This window comes from Aspergillus costaricaensis (assembly GCF_003184835.1).
Source record: "Aspergillus costaricaensis CBS 115574 unplaced genomic scaffold BO79scaffold_1, whole genome shotgun sequence".
Lineage (NCBI taxonomy): Eukaryota > Fungi > Ascomycota > Eurotiomycetes > Eurotiales > Aspergillaceae > Aspergillus > Aspergillus costaricensis.
Window position 1 is genome coordinate 762380 of NW_020291801.1, and position 25122 is coordinate 787501.

At 38.4% G+C, this 25122-nt stretch overlaps 6 protein-coding genes across 6 annotated transcripts; 1 reads left to right on the plus strand and 5 right to left on the minus strand.

Annotated features, from left to right (window-relative positions):
• Positions 1-45: 45 nt before the first annotated feature.
• On the minus strand, positions 46-2224 carry BO79DRAFT_162928 (cytochrome P450; the record flags this gene model as incomplete). Its single annotated transcript, XM_025679095.1, has 8 exons — positions 46-315; positions 408-568; positions 669-1100; positions 1186-1261; positions 1355-1420; positions 1484-1763; positions 1830-1961; positions 2026-2224. The coding sequence occupies 8 exons, from the start codon at positions 2219-2221 to the stop codon at positions 150-152; spliced, it is 1509 nt and encodes a 502-aa protein (XP_025545092.1). The 3' UTR covers positions 46-149.
• Positions 2225-10530: 8306 nt separating this feature from the next.
• On the minus strand, positions 10531-12315 carry BO79DRAFT_283645 (cytochrome P450; the record flags this gene model as incomplete). Its single annotated transcript, XM_025688168.1, has 3 exons — positions 10531-10998; positions 11093-12202; positions 12271-12315. The coding sequence occupies 3 exons, from the start codon at positions 12313-12315 to the stop codon at positions 10651-10653; spliced, it is 1503 nt and encodes a 500-aa protein (XP_025545093.1). The 3' UTR covers positions 10531-10650.
• A 405-nt stretch (positions 12316-12720) lies between these two features.
• Positions 12721-14387, plus strand: BO79DRAFT_261278 (uncharacterized protein; the record flags this gene model as incomplete). The annotated part of the gene is made up of 7 exons (XM_025686471.1): positions 12721-13104; positions 13163-13182; positions 13245-13281; positions 13351-13418; positions 13481-13857; positions 13928-14023; positions 14114-14387. Exons 1-7 carry the CDS (start codon positions 12915-12917, stop codon positions 14385-14387), a joined length of 1062 nt encoding a protein of 353 aa, XP_025545094.1. The 5' UTR covers positions 12721-12914.
• Positions 14388-18007: 3620 nt separating this feature from the next.
• On the minus strand, positions 18008-19410 carry BO79DRAFT_162932 (transcription initiation factor TFIID subunit 11 family protein). The gene is made up of 2 exons (XM_025679096.1): positions 18720-19410; positions 18008-18645 (listed from the first exon to the last, which is right to left on the minus strand). The coding sequence occupies exons 1-2, from the start codon at positions 19208-19210 to the stop codon at positions 18105-18107; spliced, it is 1032 nt and encodes a 343-aa protein (XP_025545095.1). The 5' UTR covers positions 19211-19410; the 3' UTR covers positions 18008-18104.
• Positions 19411-19838: 428 nt separating this feature from the next.
• BO79DRAFT_134432 (adenosylmethionine decarboxylase SPE2) lies at positions 19839-21390 on the minus strand (the record flags this gene model as incomplete). Its single annotated transcript, XM_025678020.1, has 2 exons — positions 19839-21214; positions 21270-21390. The coding sequence occupies 2 exons, from the start codon at positions 21388-21390 to the stop codon at positions 19839-19841; spliced, it is 1497 nt and encodes a 498-aa protein (XP_025545096.1).
• Positions 21391-22849: 1459 nt separating this feature from the next.
• BO79DRAFT_241783 (TATA-binding protein-associated factor TAF6) lies at positions 22850-24733 on the minus strand. The gene is made up of 3 exons (XM_025685158.1): positions 24153-24733; positions 23664-24082; positions 22850-23607 (listed from the first exon to the last, which is right to left on the minus strand). Exons 1-3 carry the CDS (start codon positions 24520-24522, stop codon positions 23053-23055), a joined length of 1344 nt encoding a protein of 447 aa, XP_025545097.1. The 5' UTR covers positions 24523-24733; the 3' UTR covers positions 22850-23052.
• Between the last annotated feature and the right edge of the window lie 389 nt (positions 24734-25122).

The following is a 25122-nucleotide window of genomic DNA, read 5'->3' on the forward strand; positions in this document are numbered from 1 at the left end:
TTTTTTTTTTTTTTTTTTTTTTTTTTGAATTGATTTAGTGAGGTTCTCTAGCACTAATCTGAGGTGTACAAGAATGTGTAGGAGTCCGTTTAACAAATAGCGGTTGCATTGTAAGCACAGGCTGTCTCCACCGCTGACAGAGCCACATCTCAACGAATCAGTGCCCGGACTCCCTTAGTCGTGATTTTAGGGAGTGGGATTACAAAATCGTGTGTTTGAATCACATCGCTTTCGTCCGTATCATACAACTCCAGCTTGGGTCCATTAGGCCGGTAGAGCACAGCTAGGATAAGTGACATCTCTGCCATGGCCAAACTATCATGTTCGAGACGGTTTGCTCGGTCAGTATACCCAAGTAAAGGAACCAGAAGGTCGAGGGGCCTTATCAAGGCGGGAGAGAAACGTACTTCTGACCGAGACAGTTACGTGATCCGCGAGAAAATGGCACGTATTGCTGATGCATGGCTGGGTCAATGGACCCGAGCCAGCGCTCAGGACGGAAGACCTTCGGGTCGGGATAGACCACAGGGTCGGAATGCATAAAATAAGCTGACATTCCCACAGGTGTCTATAAGGCAATGAAACTCTCAGCATGATAATCTCAAAAAGAACAATAGGGGAATGCTAGGTGTCTATGATCGCAGGCAGGAACGGAGAAGTTAACTGACCCCGACGGGTATTGTGTAGTTCTTGTACTGGATGGGAATGTCGGGCGAGATGCGAGGCAACCGGTGCATGACTCCATAACTGAGGCGCAGGGATTCCTTGATGAGGGCCTGCAAGTACGGCAGTTTCTCTAGCTCACTTGCGCTGGGGACCCGGTCGGGCCACTCAGCCATGAGCTCTCGCAGCTCCTCTTGGAGACGCGACCGAATCTGTGGGTTAGAAAGAATGTAATAGGAGGCGAAACCGATGGTCCGGGCCGTGCTAGCGGTTCCGCCCCCAAGTAAAACTTGCGCTTCCTTGGCCAACCTCTCAGGAGATCGCTCTGACTCGGGCAGTTCGCTTCTGGCAATGTGATGGAATAGCGAGGTGTTGTTCCTGTGTTCTTTGTTTGTTTCGCTGTCACGCAAGATGCGGGTGATGTTACGCAGCGCAACCTAATGCAGCAGCACATCAGTATCCGCAGATGTACATTGAATGAGGGGTTGACGGGGTGTCATAAGAGAGGAGGTTGCTCCTTACGGTCTTGAATGTGTTGAAGACTTGCCCTTGCGGAAAGAGCTTTAGCAGAATCCCTTCAGGGACGTAGCTTACTAGCCTAACACAATCGTCCAGTCAGCCAGTAGCCAAAAGCCAAACCGTATCACGAAGCATGGCATGCAACAGTGTAAAGTCTAGCATATCCACTTACTGAACAATCCAAGGAAAGCCGGTGAATAGCGGAAGTGAACGGACAAGATTATGGATCAGATTGTACCTGCAGACCCGTTTAGCTCTTTGCGGCGAAGCACATACTCCGTGATATAGTAATCAATATTACCAGTCTGGTGCAAAATCGGGGTGATCCAGAAACTCGTCCCCAGCGTCGTCACGATCCAGACAGATCCTTCCGATGATATCACCTGAAAAGGCCGAAAAGGCATGATCGAGTCGGATCACTTTGTGCCTTCCCTCAAATTCGCGGAGACGCCCCTCCAGCTTCAAGGCAACTGCAGCTAGCATATCTTGTAAGCGAGATATGCCCATCCGGGAGAAAAAGGGCTCAAGAGGCTTTCTCCGCTTGCGGTGCAAGTCGTGATCAACCGTAAGAAGGTGCGATCCTGGAAATGGTCCACATCTCAGTGTCCTACTTATTTGGTCTCCATCTAGCGAAGAGTACTACTTACCGTCGAAGTCAATCCCTTTGCAAAACACGTCATAATGGCTCGTCCGCCTCTTACTCTCCGTCACGTAAACCTCGTTGTAAAATGCAGGATCATGAATAGATAGCTCATCGGGGTTTATTCGCACAATCGGTCCTGGAAATGTGCCACCTTAGACTAACCACGATCCATGAGGTTTTTCAAATGCCGAAGAACATACCGTAGACTTGATGTAGACGTTCAATCTCAAAGATATACTTGCCTTCTTTCCAATAATCGAAATAGAATTCGTACCACCCAGTCAGGGCGGCGAGCTTTGGCCCTGGAAATTTAGCTAAAGGAGACAAGTGCAACCGGTAGACCGCGATGGATAGCCAATATGTCATTGCCATTGCGGCCAGGACAGCCAATTGCATAGGTGCATCTGCGAGTAGTGTCATTGAGAACATATCCAAGTGATAATCAATAGAAAAGATAATGCTGTGGAACGAAGAGAAGCTCCTATATTTTGCTCGTCTCAAGTCGATGTATAAGAAGGGGCTTTGGGGCCATGGTAGTTTGGACTATGGCTCTTCAACTGAATCGACATTATTGGACGATACCTCAAGTGGGCAGTGCACCCGCTTTCGTCAAGCTAATCGTCCTGCGAAATATGCCTTCGACATGATAGGCATGGTCTTAGGATGCAAGGCTGTCGTTTCGATAAGCCTCGAAGGAGGGGAAAGCTTTCTGAAAACTCTGAATATGATTGGATCTTAAAGAAAGTGCCCAAGCTTTGAGGGAGCCTTTCCCTTAGTTCAGGACATAACCATGTGCGGCTATGTAATTGGTGGAAGAGGTTTATGGGTCCACGCTTTGGACGTTCAGGATGTAAAACGATATCTGTGCGCTGTGCTAGATCGGTGTGATCTGACATACTTATGTTGTTGGTTTTGTAATCTTTCCATGTCACATTTTGTTCAGGTGACTCTGAAGCACTATGTAGCGCAGTACGTGAGAAAGGGGTGTATAGGTCCCCAGGTCGCCAGGTCATATGTATTTTTGGTTCTTACCAGTATAGGACCTGGTTGTTACTAGTACTAACTATTAAAAAAATTAAATTATAAAAATATACTGTTTTACCAGGTAGTAAATCTAGCAAGATCTTATATTATATAAAATTTTAATTAAATTTTATTAAAAGATCTAGTAATTACTAGTTAAGATTAAAAAATCTTAATCTAGAGAGTTTTAATTATAGATTATTATATATATATTAAATATTATTTATTCCATTTTTATTTTTATATATTAATAATATTTTTGTATTATAAGTTTATTTTAAAATTATTAATTATATCTAGTTCTTTTCAGCAGATACTGGTAGACTTATATTTTATTAATATAATTTAAATATTAAGATAAGCTTTATTTAATATAACTTAGAAGTTTTATATATATATCTATATTAAAATATAATCTTATATATTATATTAGTAAATGAATATAACTAGTTATATTTATTATAATTAATATTTATAGAATATAGGACTTAGAATTAAATATAAATATAAATATATATTTTTAATTAATTATTATTTATTTAATTTTTTTTTTTTTCCATCTCTGTACTTGATAAGATATTTTAATTATTAATATTTATTAGAAATAATAATATTTATTAAAAGTCTAAAATATCTCAATTTTATCTTATATAAGATTTAGATTAGAATATTATTTTAATTATATTTTTTTTATTCTTAGAATTTTCTAGTATTTCTGGTAATATTTAATATCAGGATAATATTATTACTGATAATAATAAAAAAAATACTATTTTTATTAATAATAAAGAAAATTAATTAACTAGTAATAATTAATATAATATTAATTTTTCTAATTTTATTCAGAATTATATTTTTTTATTAATTTTAAGTTATATTTCTCTTATTAATAACTAATTTTAATTTTTTAAAATTATTAAATATATTTTATTATTACCAGAGTACCCAAAAACTTCTAAAAAGAATTATAAATATTATATAAATATTAAATAATTTTCTATAAAAGATATTAATAATTTATATAAATAAGTATTATCTTTTTATTATTTTCTAATAATTTCTATATTAATTTAATTAGATTTAGTATAGTAAAGATAATTTTTAAAAAAACTTTTATTAGATAATATAATATCTTTTTTTCAGTAGAATACCATGTACTTTATAAAAATAAAAATATTTAAAAATAAAAATTTATATTAAAATTATAAAATATTTTAAAATTTATTATTTCTATATAGAGATTACTAGTAATACCTGGAATAATCTAGAAATTCAGTAATAAATTATCTTGGAATATTAATAATAGAATATTAATAATAATTAAACTAAATAAATTACTTGAAATTACTTTTAAAATATAAATTAAATAGTAAGATAAAAATATTTTTAAACTTATTTAAAAGAAAGACTTATTATTAGATTTTTTAATTAAAATTAAAATAACCTGGTAAGTACTAATTCTAATTATATATATATAAATTAATAGTAATAGAATTAATTATTATATAAGTATATAAGATATAGCTACTAGTTTTCTAGAAATTAAAGAATATATTTATTCTAGTTAATACTAGATATATTTAATATTAATTTTATTTATTTTATTAGTTTATATAGAGAAACTGAATAACAACTAATAAATAATAAAACTGAATATATATTTTTTAATATAATTATAATTAGAAAATTCCAGTATCATAAAATTATTTCTAATTTTTTTAATTTTTTCTGATTCTTTTCACTTTTAATTAATAATTATTTATATTAATTTAAATAATTTATTATAAAATATTTATTATTAAAATTTTTTTTTATCTAGTTATCTTCTTCTAGATTTTACTAGAAGATATTAATAAAATATTATATATTTTATTAGTATTTTTTAATTTTTATATATATCCACCACCTCCATCTAGAAAAATATTAATAAAAATTTAAAAAGATATTATATAACTGGTCAGAAATTAAAATATCTATTTATTTATTATTAATAAGTTTTAATAATTTTCTAAATTCTATTAATATAAAATTAATAAAATATAAATAAATTTTTTTACAGTATATTATTACAAGTATACTTAAAATATTTTAAATTAAATAATATTAATTAATTATATTTATTACTAATTACACGAGACAAAATCTAATTTTAAATTTATAAAAAATATTTTTTATATAATTCTCTCAGTCAAGGATACAAAGGTAAATATATTATATATATATATATTTATAAAGAATTATTACTAACTAGAAATAGCTGTATTTTATAAATTTTTATTAAAAAATTTTAAAATTCCTGGAACAGCTTATATTTAAGATATATATAATAATAAAATTAATATATAGATTATTTATTTTATTTAAGAATAAGTTAAGTACTGGAAATCTATTAATTTCTTTAAAATAAATATAATATTTAAAAAAATTACTAAAAATATCTGTGAAGTTGTATTTACAACTAAAAATAAAATATTTTAAAATAATAAATATTAATTATAATTATTATATAATAATATAATTAATATTTTTTAATCAGATATTATTCTTACTTAAATCTTTATTAATAAAAATTTAATAAAAATATATTACCAGTTATTCCTTATACTATTTTTATTATTAAAAAAAATTAGAAATATCAGTATTAAATAGAATCATATTTATAAGACTAGTATTAAAACTGTAATAATAAATATATATTCTAAATAAATTTCTGGTATTATTAATTTTTTTTAATTTTTATTAATTTTTATTAATTTTCTTTATAAATTTTAGAAAATATTTAATTACTATTAATAATTCTTGAACTTGGTAATAATATATTTAATTAATTTTTATTTATTATTAAATATATTATAAATAAGATATTATCAGTAGATTTTAAAATTATCTAATAATTTTTATAATATTATAAATACTAATAGTATCTTTTGAAAATCACTGTAAAAATATATTAAATATTTTTTATAAATTATTTAATATAATAATCCAATAGTAGACTACATATAAGAAAATCTTGTAAATTCTTTTAAAATTAAATATTATATATTTTCAGATATTACTAGATATATTTAAAAAATATCAAAAAATATTAAATCTAATTAAATCTATTTATTAATAAATAAATATTAATAATATTAATCTTCCTCTTCTCCATATAATCAGATAGTAAGTATTATTATTATATATAATATTATTAAAACTTATTAATAAAATTTAAATTTAATCAGATAGATTAATGTGGATTTTAAGATTAAAAAAATCTTTTTAATTATAATATATTATTAATTTTTTAATAATTAATATATACATCTAAAAAACAAACAGAAACTTCTAAAAAAGATTAATTATTTCTTAATTAAATTTATTATCTTATTAATAATAATTAATTTAATTAAAAAAATAAGTTAAAACTTTAATATATCAGAGTATCTTAAGTACTTTAATAATTAATCTTATAAAATTATTAAATATACTAGATTCTTCTAGTATTTTTTAATTATACTAGATAAGATATAAAAGTATTAGTTTATCTTTGATATTTATAAAAAAAAGATTAATTTTTATTTAAGATAATTTATTTATTTTTAATAATAATCAGGAACAAGTAGATCTAAAAATAATTAATAAATTTAAAAAATTAGATAAAATATATAAAAAATAACAGAAAGTAATTTTAAAAAAATAAAAAAAATAATTTATTTATTAAAAATTACTAGTAATATTCCAGAATTTTCTGATATTAAAATAAAAAGAATAAAAAATTTTATATTATAGCTTGTATTTCTAATTTAGATATTATTATAATTTATTAAATATATTTAATAAAATAAAATAAAAAATATTTTTCTTTAGTACTCTATTATTTATTAAATATAAATATAATAATCTTTAATTTTATCTTTTAATATAAATAATTTATTATTTATATTAGTAATTACTAGTTAGTTATAAAATTTATTAAATATAAATATAATAATCTTTAATTTTACTTATATATATATATAATAATAGAAATAGAAAGAGTATACTCAGTAAAGACTAAAGTAAATTTCTTTATATTCAGTAATAACTAGATATATATAGAAATTATTATTATAAAAAGATTATATCTAATTCTTTATTACTAGAATTAATTAAAGAAGATTTTAATTCTAACTAGTAAAATCTAGAAAACTTTAAAAAATTTAATTCTTATAATAATTATTATAAAAATATTAGTATCTAGTAAAAATTAGAAATATAATAATTATTAATATTTATTATTTATAATTTTTTATAACTTTAGAATAATAGTAATTATTATATTTTTTAATATAATAAATATATAGATTATTAATTACTATTAATTAGCTTCAGTATTATATAATAATTAATATATAAAGACTTATTCTTTAATTATATTAATTTAATTATTATTAAAAAAGTTCTAATTATTACTAGAAACAGCTTTATCAGTATTAGAGATAATTTTTTTATTATTAAAAAAATTCTAGTTATTATTACTAGTACTCTTTATATTTTTAACTAAAAAATAAATAATAATATTTAAAATATTATTAATAGTACAAGTCTTCTTATCAGAATAAGAATTAGTATATTTCTAATTATTATTAATAATAGCTGAAGAACCACCAGATACAGAAATTATAATTAAATTAATATTATTAATAAAATTAATTTTTTTAATAAAAATTAGTTCCGCGGGGGCTCGGCTAGAAATAATTAAATTTAATTATATTAATTTATTATTAGTAATATTTATAGATAAGATACTATATAATAATAACTTTAAGATATTAGAAGAAATTAATAAATATTAATAATATTAATAATAATATTTACTGCTGATATTTATTAGATTTAATTTTAATAATTCTGAGGCTTTCAAATTCTTCTATATACTATTATTAATTAATATTATAATATACTAATTATTTCTGAAAGATTTTGATTATATAATATAATTTTTATTTATATATTTATAGATAATTATTTTATTATATCCCTGATCAGAACTAGATACTATTAATTAATATTATAATAATTTAGTTTCTAGTAAATATATTTATATAATATAGATATAATATAAATATTTATTTATATATAGCAGAATAATCTACTAATTAATATTAAAAAGAAATAAAAGAAAATAATACTATATAATTTCATCTAAATAATATTATTTAATATAAAATATATTAATATAATGAACAGAACAGTCACAGATAATTTTATAATTAATAATAATTAATAAAAAAATTTATATAATAATAGTAATAATTAATAATAAATAATAATTTATATAATAAGATTAGATTTATTTTTACTACTATCAGTAGCTTCTGATTCTAATTAATTATTATTAATATATTTAATAGATTTTTTATTTTTTTAATTACTATTAGTAGAATCTGATTTCTCTAACTTAGTCTAAGATTTAGTAATATCTGGAATAGACTAAATATTATTAATATATTTAATAAATTTTTTATTTTTTTAATTACTATTGGCAGGATCTGGTTTCTCTAACTTAATCTAAGATTTAATAGTATTTAGAACAGACTGGATATTATTAATAATAATTAACTTATTAATACTAGATATCTTAGAATTCTTAGACTATTTAAAAGTAATCAGTTTAGACTGATTATTTTTATTTACTATAAAAATAATAGTTATATTTTCAGTATTTTAATAATTACTAGTTATAAATAAGTTTATAATTATCTAATTATTCAGGTTCCAGACTAATATAATATTAATTAATAATTATTAATTATAATTTAACTGGGATCAGCTGGTAGATACTAATAAGATTAAAAATAATATTAGATATTAATATTATTTAATAATAATTAGAAATATCTAATATTATAATTTAAAGAAAAGATATTATACAGAAATTTATAAATAAAATTAATTAATAGAAACTAGAAAATAATAATAGAAATTACAGAAGATATAATTATATAGAAAAATTTATAAATAAAAATAATTAATAAAAATCAGAAATAAATAATAAAAAATAGAAGAAAATAATAAAAATAAGAATAATATTAAAAGTATAATCTAGATCTGTAAGTTAAGATATTAATCTATAATTTATTTTATTTTAATATATTTTCTGATTAGTAAAGAATATAAAAGCAGTATATTTAAATATATTAAATATAATAATAATATTTTAGATAATAGAAATAATACTTTAAAAGATATTTTTTAATAAAATAAAATATATAAAAATAACTTATCTAAAGATTAATAACTTGAGATAAATAAAAAGAGAAAAAAAAAAAATAAATATTACTAGAAAATTATTAATAAAGATATTTTAGATTAATTTAATTAAATTAATTTATATAGATATTACTACTGGTAGATACTAGTAAATAATAAAATTATATTTATTAATTACTTCTTTAAGCAGGCTGGTGTTGCAGATTCTTTTTTCTAAATATTATTAATAAATATTAGTAAGTAATAAAATTATATTTATTAATTAGTATTATAGATTCTTCTCTCTGAGTACTATCAGTAAATACTAATAAATAATAAAGTTATATTTATTAATTAATATTACAGATTCTTCTCTCTGAGTATTATTAGTAGATATTAATAAATAATAAAATTATATTTATTAATTATTTTTTTAAATAAGCTGGTATTGCAGATTCTTCTCTTTAAATATTATTAATAAATATTAGTATAAATTAAAATTATATATATTATATATAAAATTAATAAATTATATCTAGTTTATCCCAAAGCTATTAATTAGATATAGAATATAACTAATAAAATTATAAAAATTATTTTTATAATTTTTATTATATTTATTTATAATTTTAGACTCTGGAGTGACTTCCTGTTAGATAATATATTAATTTATATTATAAATAATTAAAAATTTCTAGTAATATATTGTACCATACATATACTTAAGTTAATATTAATATTATATATATATATATATATATATATATATATGTATATGTATGTGTATATATATTTTTAATAAAATTATTTTTTTATAATTAAAATTTATTAATTATTTTTAAGTTATATCAAATAAAGCTTATCTTAATATTTAAATTATATTAGTAAAATATAAGTCTACTAGTATCTGCTGGAAAGAACTAGATATAATTAATAATTTTAAAATAGATTTATAATATAAAAATATTATTAATATATAAAAATAGAAATAGAATAAATAATATCTGATATATATATAATAATCTATAACTAAAACTTTTTAGATTAGGATTTTTTAATCTTAACTAATAATTATTAGATCTTCTAATAAAATTTAATTAAAATTTTATATAATATAAGATCTTATTAGATTTATTACCTGGTAAGACAGTGTATTTTTACAGTTTAATTTTTTTAATAATTAGTACTAATAACAACCAGATCCTATACTGATAAGAACCAAAAATACATACGACCTGGCGATCTGGGGACCTAACGACCCGTGAGAAAGCACACTACATTATTACTGGTAATTTGGCACGTGTATTACCTTCCCTGAGGTTGTCAGATAGACATGTAGAAGACATTATAAATCATTTTCCAATATTCTAGAAGACATTCCACGCATCATTGGAAAACGGAATAATATGAAAGAAATGATTCTAGTATCAAGGCCAGATGGTTGATAGGTGCTAAAGAAGAGAGGTATTTCGTACTTTTCTGACCAAAATTTGCAAAGAACCATTACAAGTAATGTAACGGCGAGTACACCTAGATAGAAACAAGCTGGATCAAGCTCAAAGGATTCAGCCCCACCAAGACGGATGTCAATCCACCGGGGCCAGCCGCACTCGCACCTCCAAGGGTCGCTTCTCCACCAACAAGAAGGTCCGCAATTCTTCCCATTGCAGGCGTTTCCCCTCTTCCGCCTCGAAATCAAAGCCGACCAGTAATTTGGTGAGGATCAACCTCATCTCTGCCCATGCCAGGTGCTGACCTAGGCAAGCCCGTGGCCCCATGCTGAACGGCTGCACCGCCTGACGGTCATCGTGGTAAAAGGGTGAGTTAGGGTTGTTCAACGCATCCGGAAGCCATCGCTCGGGAACGAAGGACGAGGCTGCATGAAAGCGAGAGGGGTCGCGATTGAGGGTGTAAGCCTGCAGAGAAACCGGGGTCTAGAAGGTTGTGTTTTCGTTGTCAGTAGTGCTTATGTCGATCATATATCTAAACGGGGTGAGGGACCCCCAGCGATTTGTTTGTTTGACTTACCCCGCCTGGTAACCAAGTCCCACACACAGTACTTCCTCCTGGTGGCACCTGGCGGGGAAGCATCCACGGCACGGGTGGACACAGTCGGAGACCCTCCTGAATCACTGCAGTGAGGTACGACAGATCCGCCGCTGCTGACAGGCTGATGTCTTGACTCGATTCGAACCTTTCGCGAATCTCCCGGATGAGGCGCTCCTGAATTGGTGGTTCATTGACTAGATAGGCCAATATACCTGTCAACACCGTAGCAGTTGTCTCACTGCCCGTTGTTGTCAAGATCATAAAGGTCGAGTTAAGCTCCCCCCGTGGTAATGCCACTTGGCCATTCTCATCGATTAAGTGAGACATGATATCTGGTCGCTGAAGTTCCCAGCTAAGCCGTCGGTCGATCTTGTCCACGATTTGCCGGTAATGGCGCTGACTCTTTTCGTGCAGCGAGCGGGGGATGCATTTCATCAGTAGCGCTTCTAACGGGGGGTAATACCGCGCTGCCGCAATGAATGAGGCTGCCTTAACACTACCAAATAGTAGTGCAATCCAGGGGTGATACCGTGAGTGCTGTAGACACTCAAATGACTCGCCAAAGCCGAGGTCGCCGAAAATGTCAAAAGTGGTGAAATTGAACCAGGGACCCATGTCAATCACTGCTCCGTCTGTGCCAGCGGCTGACACTTGGTCTCTGATCCGGTCGACGAGAAGTGAGGCATATCTCTGCAGCACAGCCTCCTGCACCCTCAAAGCACGCGGAGTGAACGCCGGTGCGAGTAATTTACGCATACGAGAATGTTTGGTCGGATGGATCGCACTCAAAAGAGTATCAGGCTGACCAGGCTGCCTTCGCCACCAAAGGGGATCCTTGAGAAATTGGCGATCATCAGGCCGACTCGCATAGATGTCTGTCCAAGCGTCCCCGCTGGCAAAGCTGACCTCATCGGGGGCGGTACGCACAACAGGCCCATACTTGCGATGCAATCTTTCAAAGTCATGAACAATTGTGCCCCGAAGTAGCGCTCTAGTGAACGGCAAACGGGTGGCAGACCAACTAATTGGCCCGGGTAAATGGCTCAATGGACTGAAAAACACATTGTAGATAATGCGGCTTATTGGGTACTAAGCAAATAGATTTCAGTATTATTCGGATCAAAGTAGAGTAGTCAGTTGAGGAGGAAGATGCATACAATTACGAGCAGGGAAATGCCTATACTCAAAAGGTTAACAGCCATGTTGATGGTCGGGTGGTAGGGTGGTAGGAGGGAAAATGTAGGAGTTAGTGAAGCACACTAAATAGACGTTCAAGGAGACAGTATTGCTAAGGATTGGAGGACAAAGAGCTGTTAGCTTATGTGAACTAATGCATGCACGTACAGCCTATCACATTGTGGCCCCCAATTTCCCAAACGACAGGCAGGGGACCCCTGTATGATGACCTCTTGATTTTGCCCTTCCATACTGCTTGTGTCTGCTCTGCCGCGCCTTCCCCGTATTATTATGGTAGAATTTCTTTCCTTTTTATCTAATTTTATTTTTCGAAACTTTTTATTCAGTATTTATAATTTTTCATCCGTTTTATTTCCCCATTTTACATTTCTCTCATCATTTTTCATATTGCTTTTTCTTATCTTTAATCTGGTTGGTTCCGGTATGTCTTCGCGTCTGTTCTCCCCAGTTGTATTAGTAAATATGCACAACTCCAAGTTCTTTTGACATCCTATTGTTTTATCTACCCCTGAGCTATCGGCGTATATAACGATTGTACCTTGCAACTTCTTCCCGCCACTCACAAGTTATTGGCATAGACTTCACTCACTTCCCTTCTTTCATTATGGCGACGCAGTGGCCAGGCGTTATATCTCCTCCTGCTGGTGAGCAGGCAAACTTTATCAATCCTGTCAATCATATGAGCGGAAATATTGCGCTCCATACTGTCTGCCTCACGCTTGCCACTTGTGGGGTTACGATGCGACTGTTTACACGAGTCAAGATCCTCAAATGTAAACTAGGGGCAGATGACTGTAAGTCAAGGAAACAAACCCTACTGTTCCCGGTGTGATACTGAGAAAGATTTGGCAGACTTCTGTGTCTTAGCCTGGGTAGGTACAAGAGCAGTTCACTATATATTCTTACTAGTATGACAAGAGCGCTGAGTTCGTAGTGTTTGACGGTAGTCTTTTCTGGGCTAATGTTCGAATGTATAACTTCCTCCCCATGACGGAATACCTAATCCAGGATTATAGGCTGATACTGAACGTGGTCTATAGCTTATCACTACGGAATTGGACGACATATGTGGGATGAACCGATGGCTTGGCTCGTGCCAGCTCTAAAGGTCTGCATTGTCTCAGCTCAAACACTTCGCGATATAATACTGATGAAAGAGATTTTACACAGTACTTCACGATCGCCCAATATATCTACCTCCTTTTAACCCCGGCGGTGAAATTAAGCTTTCTCCTCTTCTATTACCGAATATTCGCTCCAGATCGCAGAATGCGTTATCTAATTATTGGGGGGATAATCTTTGTATCCGTCACCCATATTGGCCTCTTCTTTGTCACTATATTCGAGTGTACACCGGTCTCACACGCATGGAACCAGTTCGGCAAGGGCAAATGTTTTCCTCCTAGTATACTGCCCTATCTTTCAGGTGCCCTGAGTTCATCGACAGACCTATATGTCCTTTTGCTTCCAATTCGATCCTGTCTAGGGTTGAACATGACGCTGCGGCGGCGATTACGATTACTGGCCGTCTTTAGTGTCGGTATCCTGTACGTGTTGCGATCACATTTGTGTGCAATTTTCTCGTATTGCTTGCGAACTAATCAAATTTATGCGCAGTGCCTGTGTGACTAGCCTGATTCGGCTGGGTAAGACACATGTCCTCTATGACAGTGCAGATAAGACTTGGAATATTTCAGACATAGCTATATGGGCGTATGTTCACCCCCAAGTCACTTGAATTGCATCTAACAATTTGTGTGAATACTTCGAGGCTGACTTACGACATGCTTGAAAACATCACAGTGTACTCGAATGCAATGTGGGCCTCTTATGTTCCTGCTTGCTTTTACTACCTCGATTCATCGAGCGCTACTACCCACGTGGCGTGGCCTCGTACTTCTCTCGACTTTGGAGTAGCAATCACCGAAGCAAAGAAAGCCCTGTTAAATATGTATCTTCGACTTTGGAGAATGGCGTCTGGCAATCACCGCAGCAGTGGGAAAGAATTTCGGGAAAGGATGTCCCTATTGAGATGAGTTCAACGGACAGATTATGCAAAGCGCCAGAGGCAGTTTAGTTGATGTGGTAAGAATGTTTGGATCAATGAGCTTGAGCTTTAGCCACGCTTATAGCACTTCCAGTGTACTCTTGCCGAGCTGCTAACAGCCAGCAGAAGGGGAAGGGTCTTTCTCTAGGATAAAGGCATAATTCATAGTTGCATAGACACCAGCTGAATGGGCCATAAACAGTAATTGACGCCATTATCATGCAGAAGTTTGCCAGGCAGCTGCCCAACTCAGTCACTAACCTTTGGTGTGAAGGGCCATGATTGACATGCTTATTGATCGGTAAGAAGCGAATGAACTTTTTCATCCTTTGCTCCTAGAGGTTGATCGCTCTTTTCTCACTGTCTTTTCTATGACAGTTGGGTTCTTTTCCTTTCCTTATTTCCTTGTTTTCTCTTTTATATTACGACGCTTTAAGATCGAACATTTGTACATAGAACTTTTTAGATAAGCATGTCTATGACTTGATTCCCATATCACACGGACTTAACATGTTAGCCATGATTTGAAGCTCGAAGACGACATGCCTTTCCGAGGGAATATAATGAGATGAAGGAAAAGAAAAGCGTAGAACTTTCGCCACTTAAATAAATCGTTTTAGAAATGGCGGGCCTTTTCAACGCTTACTATCTATACCTAGCGATTAGAAGATGTCGAAGCACTAACCGCTAGACCAAAAACGATATATCGCGCCTAGTAAGCCAGGCGACGGAGGAGATATCTGTTCCAATAGAAGATAGAAAGAGAAAGAAAGAGTCACTAAACGATGCAAATAAGCCACAGAGTAAAAATAGTCGATGGTGCCCCTCACCATTACTCAATTATAATGCGACCTGGAGATGATGACTTGCATGTTTGGATTTGCGGCACCAGACAACACAGACCCTTGATTCGTATGACTGTAAGCGAGATTGGCCAGCTTCTAGTGTGCAGTAGCGGCTTTTTGCAAGGCTGAAAGGTTTGGCTTGGAGAGTAAGTAGACAGGTTGCCGAACAAGTATTACTAGGAGGTTCTATAAGTTTCGTGCGACGGCCAATAAAATAAGCTTCAAAGCTTGTCGCGAAAAAAAAATTGGCAGTTGCTCCGGTTATTTTCGTAACGGAGATGTAGATCATTTCGGTATTAACAATATAGGCGTCACAAAATACGGTAACTTTAAAGTTGTCCTATCTAGGCATGAACACTTGACTCCGACGCCATGTCATGGTCCTCCCAGCAAGATAATCGAGGAGCGATGCACTCTCCAATTCCACGCCACTATATCACCCCTCAAGGCGTTCTTCTGCGTGACTGTGAGGCTATGCTGACCGTGCATCCCAAATCCGGTGTCTTGCACAGCATCTCCCCACCTCCATAGAGGCAGAGCCTTTCGATTTCTCTCAGGACCATCCCTCCTCCCCCAACTGCACCGTCTCTCCGTGTCTCGCACACTAAATTTTGGTCAATCACCGACGCTCAGTCGACTGGTGTAGTCATAAGTTCATCAGAAACAGTACGGTATTTTTGCGTCGTTCCAAATCAAGACTGCTTGATTTGCATTGATTAATGCTTCGTTACACCAAATGATGGACAGGACAATAGCAATAATACCATGGAGGATGTCTCTATCAAATTGAAAGTTTGCCAACGACAGTAATGATGCAGAGTTCAATCTACAGGCCCATTGAGAAGTCGTCAATGTTTAGGGAAACTTATGGAAACAAACCTTCCCTCTGTTTCGACTACTGCACGCATACTCTATGTTAGCAAAGACATTATCATTATCTCTCTCTCTCTCCCTCTCTTTTTTTTTTTTTTTTTTTTTTTTTTTTTTTTTTTTTTTTCGCTAAATGGAGTGGTGCAACTAGGCGAAATGGGCGTAGGAGGAAGTACCTCAGCCCATCGGGCGGGACAAGTCCAGCTGGGAAGTGGGCGATTACCTTGCCTGCTTTTTGTACTGGACCAAGGCCGAGATCTGAAGTCAGGCGAGGGTGTTCTCGATGGACGTGATAGCTCTAACCAAGATATGGACCGCGCAGTGCGGGGCCCTCAAAAGGTTACTCGCAGAACAGTGCAGTCCTAGTCATATTGAGAAGCCAATGGGTGGCATCACTGGCTTTGGAATAGTTAGAGGTAAATCATGGCTCTATAGGTGCTTCCTGGAAAATGCTAATACGGGATCCCCCGTCGGGATAAACTATGCATTAACGCCCAAAAAAGGTGGACTTGCTCGGGCGAAAGGCTATCACATATGACCCGCCGACTGAAACGTACCGAAAAGCCATATGTATAAACATGACACTGCATCTCGCGAGCTGTAACGACGAAGAGCCGCAAGGCACTTTGAAGAAGAGATCGTGAGGCAGAGAACGAGAACGCATGGCTGGCGAAGGATATCGACAACGCTCTTTTTGAGGGTTATATTGGCCAGTCGCAAAGCTCTATAAAAAATTACGTGGAGGTATGTGACAGACCTAACCTGTCCAATCGTCAATGGCATGCGGATCTATACCACGATGCGCTTTTGGCAGCCAGGCGCAGAACATCTTATGAAAGCTTCTGGGATGGTCCACTGACTCAAGACTTCCCCTGGCGAATATGACGTCCTCTCGGAATAGCCCTTCTGCGTCGGCTGTGTCATGGAGGGGCATGTCTCTGTCCTTTGACGCCAGCATCCAGGGTCTTAATGGCAGGTTGTCAAATAGCAGGTATCTGAACATCTGTTTCTATCGTATCCGATGACTGCTGACTGGTCAGAGCGCGGCTACATATTGAAGATGTCCAAAATGGTGTCAGACTACTCGAATGGGTGACTGCCTTAGGAATCAATGGAGGATAACAAAGTTGGGCACTCATTCCTGTGGTGCTAGCTTAACCCCGGCTGGTATGTTAGGAGACGTCAACAATGTTATTAGACCACTGGAATGGCTCACTGCCTTCTATAATGAGTCACCGAGCCAAGGAAGCCCTGATAAATGCTGAAACACAATATTAATAGATGTCATTGGTGCCTTAGAAGTGACATGTTCATCCATGTCAAGGAAACTGGCAATGTGACCAGCACTCTCCTCTTTGCTGTACAACCAGTGCAGCATCATCGGCGGTGGCTGGGTAAATACTATTTCCAGTCCAGTAACAGCAACGGAAGAAGACAGAGGAGATATCTTGGATACCACTGGTGTTGGTACATTAAAGCGGGGGGTAAGGTGGAAGGATGCAAAGAATGGGGGGTGAATGACGGATGCTTACTACTGTTGGTTTGGGGGTTTTTGATACAATAGATATATCGGGACATGCTATTACTATGGTACTGATGCAGAATAGATTTCTGTATTAGTTATAATATGTTCATGCTAATATGAACATATTAATATGATTACATCATGCTATCATCATCAGGTAATACATTTATAGTAACTGACAATCTGCATGGTAGTAGAATGTGGGAAATTTAAAGTGACAGGTGGTGCAATGAGAGCTATACTGGATGGATGGATGGACCTTGATGAGAGTAGAAAAAGAAGTAACTATGAGAAACATATGCGCGTTGCATGTGCTATCACTACATATGAAGTGATGGTATGCATGGCAAGCTACGGATTAAACTGAGTATTCAATGTTCAGTAAATATAGACAATCTGTCTACCGTCATGTATTAAACAATATCATCACAGCCGTGGTCCTTATCAGCCACCGTTTTGCTATCCACGCTCAACTCTGCTCCCATGGCTGGCTCCGATTATCAATAGTTACCGGAAGATACGCCGCCCACCAACACTACCAGCCGACCAAGTGACCGACCCTCTTACCCCCAAATTCCCCATACTCAGTCCGGAGAACCCTACGCCACCACCCTCTCCATCCCGCTTATACCGCCGCAGCGCTTCCCTCAGGTGCGAAGGCAGCAACTGGCCCCGATGGGGATTCGGAGGCAACTTAACATCCTTCTTCCCAGCCGGCGTAGACATAGGCCCCCTCTCCACGGGCTCCTGCTTTATACCCCCAGGTGTTGTCGTTGTCGTCGTGGTCGCCGCCTGTTCAGCTTCAATGGCAGCCAAAGCCGCCTGATCATGAGCAAGAGCCCACTCAGCCTGCACGGTACGAGCCTTCTCGATAATCTCACCGGCAAAGACCTTCGTAAAGCCATTTATCGTGGTAACCACACTAGCCGGCACAGACTGCGACAGAGCATGGTTGACAATACGTCGTAGCGTTTCCTTTCGTAACTTGGCTCGTTTGAACAAATCGTATCGTTCCGACTGGATGGGATTGAATGCATCCACCAGCAATCTAGACAGAAAGAACCAGTTAGCACCACACCACAATACAACACAACCTAACAAAGGGAATGGTGGGATACGCACGCCATATTCTTCTTCTCCGCCTCCGTGTCCGTCGTCCCCTCCTCCCTCCCCAACAACTCCCCCTCATCATCAAAATCCTCATCCTCATCGGCATCTTCTCCCCCTCCTCCTCCAGCACCTCCGCCACCAGCACCGCCCCTCACCGACGCGCCATCCGCATCCACCGATCCCAGTCGATCCATCCCCGCCCGCAGACTCCCTTCTTCCCTCTCGCGCTCCTTCTCCGCTTTACTCTTGCGGCCGCGCTTCTTTCCTTTCGTGAGAAAGACGCCATCTGCGCTGGTCCCGCCTAAACTGCCTGTGAAACTGCCCGTCACGCTGCCGGCGTCGCTGTAGGTGCGCGTGTCTGCGTCGATGGTGTTGGGGAAGGAGGTCTGGCGGAGGGGATGCATGCGCGGTCGTTTGGGATGGCTGCCGAGGGGTTGGGAGGAGGCGGAAGAGATGGAGGGGCGTTTAAGGGGATTGGAGGATGGAGGAGGTGGTGAAGACATCGTGGTGGTTGTGTGTATGTGTTTGTGTTGAAGGAATGAAGTGACGGGTGATGTTGGCAGTCGAGAGCCGACAAGGCTTGCTCGCTGCGCGGATGAAAACTCGTATCTCGATCTGTCTGGGGATTTTGGTAAGGCGAAATTCAAAAATAGGTTGTCAAATCATTCAGGATAGAAAGGGTAAGGTGGTGGACTGGATATGGAGACAGCTTGGGGAAGATGATGCGATGAAGCGCGAATGAAAGAACGAAAGGCCGGCTTATCGGTGTTACGGCCCCCCATCCGGCAAGTCTGCCGAGTGGTCGACTTTCCGCCGGCGCGCTCCTGCGCCCGCCCGCTGCTTATTTCTACTTCACTCGTTCTTCACTCAACTACTCGGAAGTTCTACAGTTCTACGATCAATGCGCCTGATCAGTCTGTAAGACGGATAATATTCGTTCAAAATAACCACAATGCCACAAGGCGTAAGCGAAGGTGGATACTAACATTGCTCAAAAGGAACAAAGCTCAATCGCTCGATGACAGAAAAGTAACAGTTGACAAAACCCGAAATTGGAAACAGTCAAGTAAACGATATCATTCTCCCACTTCCATCTCATCTCTCATGCATGGATAGACACTGTGTTCGCTCTCAAACGCGCTCTTCTCCGAGCCGAGGGGCCCCCCCTTTCCAGTCAAGACGTTCGTAGTAGCGGAACACGAGGTCATATCCGTCCAAGTCATGCACGATCCGATCCACCCGACGATATCCTGCCACATTTTCCATCTTGGTGCGACGAGCTGCCTGCCGCTCAATGTACTTGACCTCCTTGATGTGGTCCAACTCGCCGTCGGCCGTGGTAGTCTCAGGCTTAGCCTCGAACAAGGTCACCGTGAAGCGTCCGGGCTTGAAGATGTTCACCACCTGCTGGATGATCTCCTGCGTAGTCTGGCCGTTCTGCGAGTGCGGCACGTTGGTCTCGAACGACGCATAGGAGCAGTGAGGCTCCGGGGTCACATGCACCGTGAAGTAGTGCGTTCCGGTGTTCTGGTCCGGGGTGGGGATGACGCCGTTGGCGGAGAATCCGCATGGGGTGAACAGGTAGGCGTCGATCCGAGACTCGGGGAACTTGGACTTAGGATAGACGTCCGAAAGACCACAAGACTCCGACACGACCGTTCCCAGAGCATGACCCTCGGTAGTCAGCTCAGGAGGCAAGACGCGGCTACCGTTGGACGACACGTCATCCATATCAGAGTTGTTGCTAAAGACATCAACGTGGTCGTCATTGTCGGCCTCGAAGTTGCAGTAACGCTTCTCGGCAACAGCAGTAGCGTGGTCGAGGTAGAATTGCTTGGCGTTCTCCTCATCCAAGTCGGTCATCAACACCTCCAAAGTCTCATCCTGATCTTCGCGAGTCTGGTATGCTCCAGCTGCGGGCACTTGAAGCATCTTGGTCTCGGTCACCGGATCCTCCGACTCGACCCGAGGGCTGGTCGGGGGAGTGAGCAAGGTGTTGGGCTCAGTCAGGTACAGGTACCAGTGCTCGCCGTTCATCTTGCCAATCATGTAGGCGCTGCCGTTGAGGAAAAGCTTGTCCATGGTGCGAACCTCGTCTCTCCAGCTGCGGTGGGGACCGCGCTGACGGTCAGGGAAGAGGAAGTTCTTGCGGCTGTAGAACACGCGGTACGGGGCCGCAGCGACGGCGATGCCGCGGGAAGGCGCCGTGGCGCGAGGGAAGCCACCGAACAGAGCGGCAATCTCGAGGATGCGCGGAAGTCCCGACAGCAGGGTCGTCGTACCACAGGTCTTGAGGATCAGCTTGTGGGGCCAGACGAACATGCTGGACTCGGACAGGAGATAGGCGTCCACATCCTCAGACGAGACAATTGAGAGCACTTGGCAGTTGACGAGATCAAGCATGTCCTTCCAGATCTCTTCGGGCACAGCCTTCAGGCCGGCAGGACCGGCGGAACCCAGTTCCTGAGCGGACGGGGCAAACCAAACCTCCAGAAGCTTCTCGGGGCCTTCGCTCACGTCAGTATAATGCCAGCATGCGCTTCTACTATAAGAGTGACATACCTTCGAAGGCGTTGGTAGAATCGAGATCCTGGGTCGCCTCATGGTTGATCGTCAAGGACGGGGTGGCCATGAACGAGGACGGCGACGCCGTGTAGTGCTGGGGAATTCCAATGTAGACCATCTTGACCGATTGAAAATGTGGTGAAATTGATCGGTAGAGCGGATGGAGCAGCGATATAGCAGGTGCGCGCGACTGGATTTGTGGACCGTAGACAAAGAGCCTAGGAAGCACTATCTGCTGCCCAGACGAACAGGGGGGCTATGTCCGTCTGAGAGAGTAGGCCCTTAATCTTTTTTTAGGTAATTGGCACTCAGCCAAAGAGGGGTAGATTCGGTAGAAGCCTGAAGGGCTGCTAGGGAGGGCGGAACGAGAGGGAAAGGAGGAAAAAGCCTCTGGAAAAGGGAATGGTGACTATATCGTCGTAACCCTCGTGCTGGAAGATACCGATACCGGCGAAAGTATCGGGTCTAGCAGACGAGAGTATCTGCTTTTTTGAAATGTGGGAGAGGAAAAAGTGAGGTTTGCGCGACTGGAGAAAAAAAGGTGGGGTTCAGGCGTGTTATCGGGGCCTACTCGCGATCTGTTAGCCATGACAGAAACTTTTGACCCACAAGAGACCAAGTGGATGGAAGAGATTCAGAAGACGGAGACAACCTACTTGGCAGGCTTAGACAGGTACCGTAGTAGATCCTTCGGGTTCATGGAAGGCAGGACAGAAGACGAGCTTAAAACAGCACGATGTCGCGAAAAGCCACAGCACTGAACATCTGCGAGGCGACTTCCGACGGCAACGATAACGGGTAGGGCAAGTGTGCAGAGAGAAGCAGCAGTAAAGCGATTTGGCTCTTTGATCACTCAATGAGTCAAAGACAACCAAAGCAATTAAACCTCTTCACCAGACAAGTGAGAGAAGGAGGAAATTAAATAAGATTTGGGAAAAGGGCACGCGGACGTGGGGGGGAGGGAAAAGAAAGAAGTAGTTATTGACGGGCGATGGTTGAGCGATTATTATTGCTGTCCGTGATCTGTGTGGGCCCGGAAAAAGTTCGTGGGGCGGGCAAAAAAAGACAAGAGGCCAATCTGGGTTGGGCGCCAGCTGGGAATCAAGCGCAGAATCTGAGAGAATGGCGGGAAAAAAGGTTCAGATTCGGGAAACCTCCAATCAATAGGATGAGGGGAAGATGCAGGAACATATAACTCACCTGGGCAATTATAAAATTTAGTCCAACCACACACGATCCCTGGAGAGGCAGGAGGGCGCGATGGATGAATAGTAGTAAGTAAGTAGATGATGAGAGAAGAAGGCCAGGAATAAAGAATGAGCCGGTCGCATTTTCCCAGCCATACCAGATCCAGACAAAATAATACGGAAAAAACCCGACATTTCATGCCCAACCAGGCAGGCGGTGGTACAAGGGTCACCAACTTGAGAGAGAGGGTGACGTCGTGTCTCCCCTCCCTTACAAGGAAACCGGTAACACAACTTTCTCCTCTCTTATAGACATTCCCTACACTATGAATATACTAGTATACTTTGTTGCAATCAGTAAGTATATCATGCAGAGGTACAATTCGCTAGCTAGCATTCAAGAATAGCCCCGATTCCCTCCTTCTAAACACCCTTTTCCCAAAACGCCGATTCTGTCCATGCCCAGCAACAAAGAATTAACTAACAAGAATGTAGAAAAGATTCACGCATGCCTCTTCACCCACCCCCTAAGATGTACATCCAGAGTAGATACAAATGATGCTACTTGCTGTAGTGAGAGAGACAATGTAGAATCAGGATGAGGACTCCACAATGGCATGAGCCAGGTCAACTTCCCCCGCGTCACTAATCTTTGCGGCCAGGAACTCGCCCACTTTCTGACTCAGCCGATCTCGAAGGCCATCCGTCACCATCGCGCCATGACCGTTGGCCAGTGCCATCCGGCCCTCCCGTAGCGTGTTCAGCACCCCCAGCAGCACGCTAAGCACCCGCTCTGCTTCCGGCCGGCGTGGACTCTCCTCCGCCATCCCATCCTTGAGCAGGTTGCCGTACGTCGGCAGATTAGGCATGATCAGCACCCGCACCGCCTCCGCACCGCCAACCGCATGTAGTCCGATCACCGCGCCATAGTGCGCCCCAAACGGCTTGGACGGGTCCAGGAACGTCTTCAGGCACGACCGGGCCAAGCGTGGCTTCAGTGTATGCGACGAATTGGAATATTTCTTGGCGATAAGGCCCAGAAGCGATGCCGCAAGGTCGCGCAGGGCAAATTGTTCCGTCAATTCAGCACTGCCACCGAGTTGTCGGCCGATCAGGCACGTCAGAATCGGTGGAACAAGTGAGGCAATCTATCAGGAGTCAGTAAAATGTAATCGGTGTTGTTCATGTGACAATCATGACTCACATAAGGGTCCACGTAGAGAGACTTGTTCTGTACCAGAGCCTCGGCCATGTGCATCACCTGCGTCAGGACAAAGACGTCCTTCAGCCCATGCGTCACCTTCTCCGAAATGAACTGCACGAAATATGGCACCAGCTGGTGTAACCCAGGGTCTTCTCGAAGACTAGCATAACCCGACGTCCTGTACTCCTCACTGGACTCGTCCAGGAAGGCGTTGCAGACCTTCTCAAAGTATAGCTGCAGCTCCTTGGAAAGCACATGCTTCACCAGGGGCTTGACAGAGACATTTCCTCCTCCACTCATGGCCGCCAATGTAGAGCTTGCGTTGGGTCCCTTGGACATCAGTTCCATGTTTCTCGAGTCGGCCGCCGTAGGATTCTGGGGGATGGACGGTTGTACACCTTCAACCGCCAACCAATGGGCTTAATGGAGTCAGCATGCCAACATGTCATTGTTGATAATTTCACACAGCAGCAGGGCCAAGAAACATACCTGTGAAGGAGACCTCCCGAGGAACCCTGGGCAACGGCGCATTTATCAACTTCTCAAAGTCCACTTCCTCGTCCTCCACGTAGAACAGCGGCTGACCAGGCCCCAGTGATGCTTCTCCAAACCGCAAGGGCCTTGTAGACTCGTATCCGTACAGTGGCTCCACGTCCAGTACGCGCAGGGCCTGCGCGACATCTTGTGTTGTGAGTAGCGTGCGTCGGCTGTGGCGCATGAATTTGAGGGCTTCTTCCAGGACCTGCGCGATGCGGTACTCGACGTCGCGGGCAAGGTTCTCGGTTACATCATTACTGAGGTTCACAACACCGACCGACTCGGCGACATCGCGAATATTATCGGGGTTCCAAACGGACATGGTGGGTGCGGTGTTGAAGTGAAGGTGGAAGAACGGAGGCTGGACGTTGGAGGGTGGGTAGGAGGGTGTAACGTCGTCGGCTCGTCAACGAGGGGTCCGGTTATTTCGTGCAATGTGAGGTGAGTAGGTGATCATCAAAATAATTATCCGGGAAGAGCCAAAATCATTCTGGAAGGCCCAGAGCAACAATGTTGAAATGAATGGCAGCAAATAAATGCGACGCGGGAACGGAGAGAGCTTCGGAGGCAGAAGGCGGAGAAAACTTGCCGTTGGGCATCCCCACGTGCATCTTCCACTTATGTCCGTGGACAACTTGCAAATGGAAAACAAGAATATCATGTGTACTAACATATCAATTTCATCTTGGGTGAAAGCAATCATGCTACAGAATACGAAACTAAATTCATATATTTTGAGTTAACCATAAGCATGACGAATTGGAAAGTGAAACTGAACCGTTTATACTACTACTTTGCTAGGTATACAGTGCCCTATCCTACCACAGGAGGACGCAATGCAAAGTCGGGAAACGGACCAAGTCTTTCAGTTCCTGATGTGATGTGAGGTCTTTAGCAGTATCCTTACTTCTAGTATCAAGAA

Coding starts and splice junctions, on each gene's coding strand:
- BO79DRAFT_162932 (XM_025679096.1), bottom strand. CDS start 19,210: ATGTCTTCACCACCTCCTCCATCCTCCAATCCCCTTAAACGCCCCTCC. Junction 18,646..18,719: donor GCGGAGAAGAAGAATATGGC/GTGCGTATCCCA, acceptor CTTTCTGTCTAG/ATTGCTGGTGGATGCATTCA.
- BO79DRAFT_241783 (XM_025685158.1), bottom strand. CDS start 24,522: ATGTCCGTTTGGAACCCCGATAATATTCGCGATGTCGCCGAGTCGGTC. Junction 24,083..24,152: donor TCGGGAGGTCTCCTTCACAG/GTATGTTTCTTG, acceptor GACTCCATTAAG/CCCATTGGTTGGCGGTTGAA. Junction 23,608..23,663: donor CTCTCTACGTGGACCCTTAT/GTGAGTCATGAT, acceptor GACTCCTGATAG/ATTGCCTCACTTGTTCCACC.